The 10,489-nt window shown below is 36.0% G+C and overlaps 1 protein-coding gene across 2 annotated transcripts; it reads left to right on the top strand.

Moving 5' to 3' along the window:
* The first annotated feature begins 279 nt into the window (after nucleotides 1-279).
* Nucleotides 280-10,487, top strand: LOC145771650 (troponin T, cardiac muscle isoforms-like). Of its 2 annotated transcripts, XM_082583377.1 has the most exons (8): nucleotides 285-366; nucleotides 3,006-3,116; nucleotides 5,049-5,077; nucleotides 6,047-6,302; nucleotides 6,449-6,562; nucleotides 6,752-6,858; nucleotides 7,121-7,217; nucleotides 9,332-10,487. In XM_082583377.1, the coding sequence occupies exons 1-8, from the start codon at nucleotides 334-336 to the stop codon at nucleotides 9,458-9,460; spliced, it is 876 nt and encodes a 291-aa protein (XP_082439503.1). In that variant the 5' UTR covers nucleotides 285-333; the 3' UTR covers nucleotides 9,461-10,487. The 2 variants fall into 2 exon arrangements, with proteins under 2 accessions (XP_082439504.1, XP_082439503.1); XM_082583378.1 differs by lacking the exon at nucleotides 3,006-3,116 and having other exon boundaries at nucleotides 280-366.
* Nucleotides 10,488-10,489: the final 2 nt, after the last annotated feature.

The following is a 10,489-nucleotide window of genomic DNA, read 5'->3' as shown; positions in this document are numbered from 1 at the left end:
GTATTCCGTTAAGTCTTCCGATTCAGTTCTCTATTAGTATGGATTTGGAGTATAGATTTGACATTAAAACTAGCCTGCAGACCAAACTTCAGTAACAAGCCTTGGTTCAACCGTAGGGTGTGTCGTCGTTTAGCCTACTGCATTTAGTCATTTGAGACAGAAAGAAAGATACAGTACAGTAAACTTCTCATGAAAAGAAAATGCTTTTTAAATTATTGCACTTGCCTGTCACTTAAGACGTTGGTACTCCCATTAATTTGTGCAAATTTTGTTTTATATATGATAGCGGTTACTTTGTTTGTTTGGGTCAATACAACTTGAAAAAGACCAAAGATGTCGGACGTTGAAGACTACGATGGTGATGAGGTGAGAAACCAAAAAAATTTCAAACTAATTGTTTCAAATTAAATCTAACAGTTGTTTTGATCTTGTTCGAAATTGATCGGAAACACAAAATCGATAGCAGGAAAAATCAAGCCAACAAGATTGTAAAATGTAACAAAGCTACAATCATTGATTGCTTGCAAGGTGCCCGAGCAAATAACACCAAGATTGTGTCAAAATAATAACAGTAGACTGCTTGAGAGTAAACAAATTAGCAGTAGGCTATTATTTCACACTTGGAGAACGTTTATCAAACTTAAACCCAAATTTGATCTGTAACTCTACGCAGGCTCTAGTAAACATGTAACTTGTTTAGCATAGTTTGCCTTTTTACATCTTTGCAACCTGATGTTATGCTGCTATAGAACTGAATTTACATTGTTGATGGTAGGCTACTTCGTTCAAGCAAATCGAAATAAATTTTTAATTTGCTGTCTTAGTTTTGCAAGCCAGCAACAGAAAGAGTTGTTTCGTTTTAACAGAATTCACAACTGAATTTTGTTCCCATTTAGAAGTGAAAACTATTTACAAAAAAATAGTTTTTCTCATTTATTGAGTTGTTTGGTTCCTGTCAGGAAAAATAAAAGTCTGGAAAATTATTTCCAGTTTTATTTTTGATTTTAATCAGCAACCGTGTGGTTGTTTGTACTGATTTTTCTGTTGTTTTCTTTTATGAGAAAACCTAAGACACATGATTCAAAACTTATCGGAGAAACACTAGTTTTTATGGGCTACTTTAGTTAGACAATCGTTAACTAAATGGTTAGTCTCAACTCTATTCACAAACCATTTCCATGTGTAATCAATTGATATGCATTTCTACATTTGTTTGCGTCATATTTCTTCCATTCATTGCCACTCTAATACCCCACTACCTTGTCTTTCATATTATTAGCATGCCTATTCATGTTTTGCATGTCATCCATACGATAAGTGGACAAGTGTAAAAATGTCGAAGAGAAGGTAACACTGTAGGATGGAAAATCGAAGAGAAAGATCCGAAGCTCGTCAGCGAAAGTAAAATAACATTAATTAATTTGCTTGCCCTCTCCCATTTGAGAAAGCACTGACATGAATCAAAAGGATTGTGTAAACTTCTTTGTTTGTTTTTGGAAATGTAAAAGTTTAAATCTTAAGTTTATTTACATTTAAAAACTGGTAATTATCTGACGTTTGTGATGCAACAAACCGAAATGTTTACCGCCGCTCTATTTGATAATCATTAAAAATAGGGGGAGGATAATTTTAATTTCAACTTTAGCTCTGATTTTGGGATACAACAGTATATTTTAAGACCTCTGGTATAATTTTTTTGAATTTTTTGTCCAAAAACCCAAACTTAGTAATTAGTATAAAACAAGTCAAACATGCATCCATAATAGGACATATAGGGTCAAGCTAGTCAGTACTCCTCACAACCGGCTGAGCTATGGATGTAGAGTTGAACTGGCTGGTCTCCCACAGGTGTACTAAATGCTGTGGAGCTAAAGCTCTCCATATTTGGTTTATGGGTAATAAAAAAACAATCGGAAGAATACGGTATAGGTTTCAAGAAAAACAGTTTATTCATGAATGCTGCCTGGAGTGCATTGTGAGGAAATTTAAGGAAAGACCTTCTGAAAGATTAGTTTACAGTATTGACGCATTGTCTATCTAGTATATCCTTTTGATAGAGCTTTCTCTACAACCACCTCTCATCGACCACCATCCATTAGGCCTACAACAACTTTACACTCAATACTGCCGTTGACGCATCTTCAGCAGATACCCAGCCTGAGGTTTTCAATTGGTTGTTACAGCAGAAGCATGTTTACCAAGAGCATCTCAAACTCAGTGATGAAATTGAAACCAGCAAATAAAGCAGTAAATAGCAAGATGAAAAGGGGTTGAGCCATGAGTCTCAGAATGAGAGTTTAAATCGAAAATGCAAAGTAACTCTTTGCAGATAGGAGCCACAGACGTTTTATCAGTGAATCAGTTGTCATTACAAAATAAGCTAAACGTGACGTTATTTAAAAAAAAAAGTTTCTAAAGATAAGGTTTGGTCAATTTACGGCGGCTTAAATATAATCAGTTTCACACAAACGTGTTTTGATACAAAAGCAAACAATATTTAAACTTTAGATGGCACAAACAAGAATTGACACCCATACAATACGAGGCAATTTTGAGCGAAAAGTAGTTTTCAGAGTAGAGGAGAGGGGTTTGGATGGAAATTTCAAAATAGCCTACTTTTACCAAGGGTCTACGAATATACTGATGTATCTTAAAATCACGACTAAAGTTAAATTCGAAAAAAAGATGATTAAAAAATTCCGATACAGCGATGTAGTTGTGAAAAAAATTGTTTTCTGTTAAAAAAGTCAAGTAGTTTTTAATGACTTAGACCTATGAAATCTTTAGGCTATCTAGCCTACTTTCCACTAGTAAAAAACTCAACATCACGTCACCTTCATTTCGAGTGTGCCTTTCACCATGGTCAAGTAAAACACTTTGGTCTTTTAACATATCTCTGCATGATATGCACTACGCCCAGTCAGAACTCTGGAGCCAATCTAGACTGAGGCTTGCTGAAAGATTGCATGTTATTAATTTTCCACGCTTCCATTTCACGTCATCAGGAGAATTTAAACAATGACGCAGACGAAAATAATGCAGAGGAATCTCCTCTCGACGAAGAAGAAACTTCACAAAATGAAGACAATGTCTCCGACGAAGAACCGGCCGAGGAGGTATCGATTCATTTCATTCAACTCACTGCTGCCGCTTTGTTGATGAGCATCTTATTAACACTCGATTATCATGCAAAATGCATTTAATATTGAAGTATGGTAGTCTATAAACCGTTTGAGCAATAAGAAAAGAGTCCAAACATGTAGAAAATATACTTATGGATCAGCAAACCTTTCAAAAAATTAAACTGTTGCCTTACATAATAGTTAAATTCAATAGTTTGAAACATTGGCACTGAATTTTTTTCCTAACAACTCTGCATTTAACGAAAGGATTTAGAATAAAAACCCACTCAAATGATTAAGAATAAGAAAGATATAAAGTATATTTAGCTTAGAGTTAAAAATCAAAATTGTATCTCCTGTGTAGGTTTGGTGACTTTGCTCTAGTCCAGGGGTGGGGAACCTTTTTAGTATTGCAGGCCACATAAAATGAGAAACAACACAGGCGGGCCACTAAAAATTTCGAAATTTTGTCCAATTTTTCTGGAACATTCTGCCTTCATCACCAATCTTTCTTTTCTTTCTAGAAGCCATTATACAACGTAAAATTTTGCTAATTTGAGAAGTAGGCTACTCTGCAAAACACTTTTCACGAATGGTATTCAGGGCTTCCCAAACTTTTTTGCTCGCGACCCCTTTTAATCTCCTAAAATGTTTCGCGGCCCCTTACGATTAAAACGACCAACAGTGCGAAATATACATTTGTGATATTTATTGAAAAGCTTAAATCTAACGAAAATCAAAAACAATTTACCGGCACTCAGGTCGATTTGTTTTTATTCATTTTTGACCATAGCAACGAAGCCTATGGGGCTATGGGCACTGGCAGCCTACTGGAAACAAAACAAAAAAACAAACACATTCAGTGTGATGGGTCACGGGTGTGACTGCTTTCTGCCACAAAGCAAGTCCAGCCATGGCTCAGTGTTTGTTAATGCAGGTCTTAAGGCAGTTTCAATGCTGTTTAGGTTGGAACGACGGTAGGCGAAGTGAGAATATTTCAGATATATAAATCATTTTGAAATATTTGTTTCCAGGTGTTCAAATTTTTGATGAACTCATCAATTTTAGATTTCAATGCAAAATATTGATGTCTTCTCTTAGGAGGGACAAATTAAATTCGTTCAGTTCTTCAAGCAAATCTGACATTTGGCATAATTCCAAAAGCTAGATGTCATTGCGAAAATGGTGGACCAAGACTGAATTTTATTCTGTTGGAAAAATTGCAATTTCGGTTTTCAACGTTAATTGGTTAGCCATTTTAAAGCTTGACTTTTGAAAGCCACCTCACTTCACGATGTAGTAAAAGAGTTTTTAACTCCGATTCCATTTCACCTCATAAATTTTCAAAAATACGGGCAGCCTATTGAGTGCGCGACTCTGAATAAAGTTAATAACTGTCACAGCATCTCGCACAGAAGTGTTAATATGCAGTACCTTGTGCAAATTGGTATACTTTCTGCGACCCCTGAAGTTCATTACGCGATCCCCCAAGGGGTCGCGACCCCCAGTTTGGTAAGCCCTGGGCCATAACTGACCGATTGACAATAACTGGTCACATTGTGACGGTTACATTGTGACGTACACATTGTTGTTATAAATGGCCTTCTATGATGGATTAACTAGTCATAGAAGGCCATTCGCAATATACGAGAATGCAGAGCCTACTCTTTTTTGAGCTGTTGTTTCAATATATTTTGGGTAAAGAAATTTTGACGCGGGCCACATGGAACAGTCACGCAGGCCGCAGGTTCCCCACCCCTGCTCTAGTCCAAGCTAGCATTGTCGAATGTCTGCACAATGTTGAGCATGCCAATAATGCTATTAATTTGTTGCTTCAGGCTTATAAAAAAAGCTTCGAAAAACAGGTAGTAAGCTACATATGATTAGCTAATTCTTTCGAACTGAAATGTTATATTTATTTTCCAGCCGATGCCGCAGCAACAGGCACAGCCAAAGTAAGTGATCATCATCATCATTTTCAGCCTGTGGTAGCCCACTGCAGAGCGAATTAAGGCTTTCCTCTTTTCTTGCCAATCCAGTCGATCGTGTGTTTTTAAGTACCAGTTTGTTGCTCCACATTTTTTGTCAATCTCGTCTCTCCATCTCATTTTTGGCTTTTCTCGTTTGCGTTTGTTTTCTCAGGCTGTCCAAGCTGTCAATTTGTTAGTCCATCTGTTGTTCTGATGTCTTGCTTTATGACATGCCCACGATCATTTTGGTTTTTGATAGTTATCACAATATCCCGCAATTTTGTTTGATTTCAAATCTATTCAGCAGTTTTTTTTGTCTCTCCATGTTAAACCCGTCATAATTCGTTCATGTGCTTTTTGCATTGATCTTAGTTTAAAAGTTAACTTTTTGGTAAGGTTCCAAGTTTCCGCGCCATATGTAACAATTGGAAAAATGCATTTGTGGTAGACTTGTAGAGAAAGGGGCAATTTAGACTTAAATATTGAACTTGTTCTGCTGAAGGCTTGCCAGCCAAATGGTATTCTTGTTATATCATTTTCTTTGCTGGTGTTAGTTGTAATTTTTTGACAAAGATAAATAGCCTATATTAATCAACTCTTTCGATTGTTCTTCCATCAAGTGTAATATTACTCCCTGTTTCTGCCAATGTATTAAATATGACTTTTGTTTTGTTTATGTTCAATTTAAGACCAACCTATTTGCTTTCCATGTTAAACTCTTCTAGCATTGTTTAAAGTTGATTTGGCTGTTCAGATTTAAAAATTATGTCAGCAAAGTGACATAAAACTGACGTAAGATAAATTGTTTTTCGGCTTTTCAATCGTTTAGTGTCATTTCCATATTTAAGTTTAATTGAACTTTAACTTAAATATAACTTTCAATCAAAGCTGAAAAAAATATTGCTTACCAAAGAATTTTTCACAAATACCAGTAGCCTAATGATGCCTTTTTAGACTCTCCGTTTCGAAAATTGTTCCTCCCAAACTTCCCGAAGGAGAAGTTGTTGATCTTGAAGACATTCACCGCAAGAGGATGGAAAAGGATTTGATGGAACTTCAATCTCTCATCAATGCTCACTTTGATCAAAGAAGAAAAGACGAAGAGGAATTGGATGAACTAAGAGTAAGAATTGAAGCAAGAAAACAAGAAAGAGCGGAACAAATCAGGATCCGCCAGGAACGGGAAAAGGAACGGCTCGCACAAGAAAGGGTAAAATAGGCTACCATCGTTTTTTTTTTTAAAACATTATAATCTCCAGAGGTTACATATGGTTGAACTTAGCATGATTAATCCTTATTACATTTTGTTTGCTTAGTATTTTTCATTGTTTTTGATGTATTTTTTTTAATTTCTAGGAAGAGCGAAGGAAGAAAGATGAAGAGGAAGAAGCAAAACGCTTAGAAGAAGAAGCAAGAAAAAAAGCTGCCATTGCAAACATGTCTCTCCATTATGGAGGCTACATGGCCAGGGTGGGATATCACTAAATATTTTTATTTTGGTTCTACGGTTGAAAAGTTCCACCTTCCAACTTGCTTTTATTAGTTGCTTATTAAACATTGATCAGTTATATTCCTGACATTGATTCATAGCCTATAGAAAAGAATTGAAATGAAATACTTGTCGGTAACGAATGTTGAATTGACTTCTCTTTCATACAGGCTGAAAGAAATAAGCCTAACAGGCGACAAACTGAGCGTGAAAAGAAACGTAAAATCTTAGCAGATCGTAGAAAACCACTCAACATCGATCATCTTAGTACAGACAAGTAAGCAAGCAAAAACATAATTAACCCCAAATGCTAGTCGTCGCACACATTGAAAAAATTATATTTATTATTGGATGATCTCATTGGTGGATTTATCACAAATAAAGATTTGGACCAGATAAAACAGTTGTCTGGGAACGTTCTATTGAGAGTTGGTTAGATGCTTTCATCAATTGGACGCTAGCCGAACAGCTTTATTACAATGTTTTGCAAATCTAACTTTGACAGAAATGATACCTACAATGCAATAAATTATTTCCAGGCTTTGCGAAAAGGCTCATGAGTTGTGGGATGCATTGTATAAACTCGAAGACGAAAAGTATGACCACGAACAAAGAATCGCCAGACAAAAATATGACGTAAGTTGGCTTGTCTATACTGTGTGTGTGTCGTATCGTATCTAGGCTTACGCCCGTTGGTTGAAGATTTAAATTAAGGAAACTGGAAGGCAAGGAAGCCAATCTTCGTGTCTACCTTCAGACATGTCTTAGACTTAAAGTGTCTTACCAAAGACACGGCCGCATGCTCTTGAACCGTGTCAAACCGGCGCCCTTTCGAGTGCCGTACCAGGGTTCCCACCAATTCGGCTTTGCAGCCGACGGCTTGTCTACTATTTTAAAGCGAAAAGAATGTGAGCATGACTGGAGGAGTGGGGGACTATCCAATCCACTAGCAAGTTATGTGTAAAAACTGCGGGGCTTCCTTCTTTGGTTTATATTTTGTGTCGTTTGGTGTCAAATTGTTAATTAAATTTTTCTTCAAATTGTCGCTGTGGTACAAGTCTTTAGTTAGACCATGGCCACCTAAAGATATGGCCTGATTTGTCACATTTTGCAGAAATTTCCAAGTTTTTCTAACTTTGGGCGAACGTTTAAATAATTTTTTTTAAAAATTAGATTTTTACGCTTTCTTTATTTTTTCCCCAGATGACACAATAGGTTTTAACATCCTTACATGTTGAAAAACAAAGACAATTTGATTTTGTAGATTTTAGTCAGACTGTTAATTTTCAATAACAGTCTGATTTTGCGTTTTTCAACTTACTTTTTCTCATTTGCTACTGCTTCCCAAAGGCAACAAAAAAGTTTTATGTCATTAGGAAACCGCAAAAAGTAAAAACATCTCAAAAAATGTCAGTCAAGCACTAGCAGTAGCTGTAATCAAAATCTGCAAAATGTGACAAATCAGGCCGCATATCCAGGTGGCCATGGTTAGACCATTTATCGGTATAAGAAAAAAGTAGTTTCTGGAGATGTAAAAGAACCTTTTTTAAATTTTTTATTGATGACCCTCCTAAACATATTTGTCATTAACTACAGTTTTGAAATTAATTTATGGAAACGTTTGTTTTTTCTTGACTAACTTGCCATATTCATCGGCTACTAGTGCACCCAGGCCCGGAGTTAGGGGGGCAGAGGGGGCAGTTGCCCCGGGCCCCCCGACTTTTGAAGGGCCCCCCTATGTGGAAAAAATATGATTTTGTGTTATTTTTTTCCTTTTGGCCTTTAAAGTTTCTGCAAAATGCTGTGTAGTACTGGACTGATGCTACTGTAGACGTAGAGGTGGGTTTTTTTGCACGGAGGCCCCCCGATCTAAAAGTGCCCGGGCCCTCCATCAGCTAAATCCGGCCCTGAGTGCACCATAGACAAATAAAACCAAACAACCAGACGGAATTTAACATAATAGGATAACGTGAAGTATAACGTTATCCTATTATGTTAAATTCCGTCTGGTTGTTAGGTTTTATTTGTGTATGGTTTACAAAAATAACCTCTTTACCAAAATTGTATTATTTGTGTGTGAGCATTTATCCCACACTTTTTCAAATACATGGAAAAACAAAGCATGTGATGATGATGAGTTTGATCGAGAAGTAGGCTAATGGTGATGAGCATATTAATTATTATGCAGCAGAACTCAAACTCAAAATTTATATTCTACCAGGTTCGTTTGGATATTTACAAAATCTTATTGTTTACACTGCAAAGTGTTAAAACGAATATTGATGACTCAACTGAATAGGTTTTGTTAATTTTTTTCCCTTGAGGTTGCAGTCTATTGTTTTCGTTTTTGTGTTTTCATCGCATTTTGGCAACTCTTAATTTTCGTAGTTGCTTTAAATTCGTTCTTTTTCAACACAAGTATAAAATCATAGCTTTAGAAGACTTTGTTTGTCTCTTTTAATTTTTGTAAGATAGGCTACCTAGCCTCTTTCTACCTTTATTTTGACTTTTTTGCAGCAAATAGTTTTAAGCTAATTCTTTACTTCCAATAGATCAGGACGTAGAAAGCATAATTGACTTGATCGTACCTTTCGTTGTTTTTTTGGGTTGCGAAATTAAGTTGTTATGGCTCCATGATTGTCATAGGCCAAAGCGATTTCTTTTTTTTTATCACAATTCATACAACGAATCAAATAAAGATGTCTTCTCTTTTTCCTTTACGAACTAATTGCTTTTTTGTTTACTACCAGATGAATCAACTTCGTCAGCGAGTTAGCGAATACATGGGAAAATTCTCCAAGACCAAACGCGGAGGCTCTGGTAAGATGAAGATTGCCGGACACGGAGGAATCGGAGCCGCTGCTGCAGCTTTTAAATGAATAGTTTACAAGAACCGGTTTACCTTTTCAATCTAAAACCATCTATGTTTTCATTTCATCAAGCGTTCATACAAAATTAAGTTCAGTTGTCATTCTCTGTAATAAACGAATTATTGCTTATTGTTAAAAGCATGCAAGTGACTGCAGAACTGGGTTGGTAAAGCAAGTTAACAAAAACCTAAAGTATGACACCTTCTCTCTCGCCAGAAAATTATAAGCCCACTATGTTTTACAGATAAAATGCATGTGAATAGTTTTCAAAACCTATTTCAATTTGTATGGTAAACTTTTTCGTGGTACGTCGGTACAAAGATTAAAAGAATGAATAACGCGAAAAGGAGGAATTGTAACTAAGTAAGCAAGGTGGTATGAGAGGAGTAAACGAGTACTACAATAAACTACTTAAACGAAGAAGAATTACATTTTTTAAACAGAACTGATCTACTTATTTCATGCAAATTAATTACACACTAGTTGGCAGTATCTAAATTTCCTTTAGGACACTATATGAGTATACCCTACAGTTATTAACAATTTATTACAATTTACACCAAAAAGTATAGAACATAGAACATTTTAACAGTGCATCAGAAATCTTTGCGGTGCATGCTAATTTTGTCAAGTGAAGACACTTGCATAGGCCTATAGAGCATTCTAATGGAAGTCGTTCGGTAAGCTAGGATTGGGAAATGTTTAATATGAAGGTTGGAATTAAACTAGATAACTGGTGCAGCTGGCCGTAGGCTAGGCTTGTTCATCTATAATAGGCCTGTCGTTATTCAAAACCTATCTTCACCATTTTTACAAAGTATTGTTGGTTAATATTTATTGAAAATGGAATTAGAAATATTTTTTTGCTACAATGAAGAACGGCGACTGCAATTGTAAAACTTGCCTTTCATTTGTTATTTGCACTCACCAGAAATCATGGTTACCACTTCGTTTCTGCGTTCACAATATACTTGATATGGCGTCACAGTGATTTTTCATGTTTGATGATAAAAGGAATGTCTTTTTACCGGTTAAATG

Source organism: Aplidium turbinatum, chromosome 6, assembly GCF_918807975.1.
Source record: "Aplidium turbinatum chromosome 6, kaAplTurb1.1, whole genome shotgun sequence".
Classification (NCBI taxonomy): domain Eukaryota; kingdom Metazoa; phylum Chordata; class Ascidiacea; order Aplousobranchia; family Polyclinidae; genus Aplidium; species Aplidium turbinatum.
Note: the sequence above shows the minus strand (reverse complement) of the source record. Positions and strands in the feature narration are given on the sequence as shown.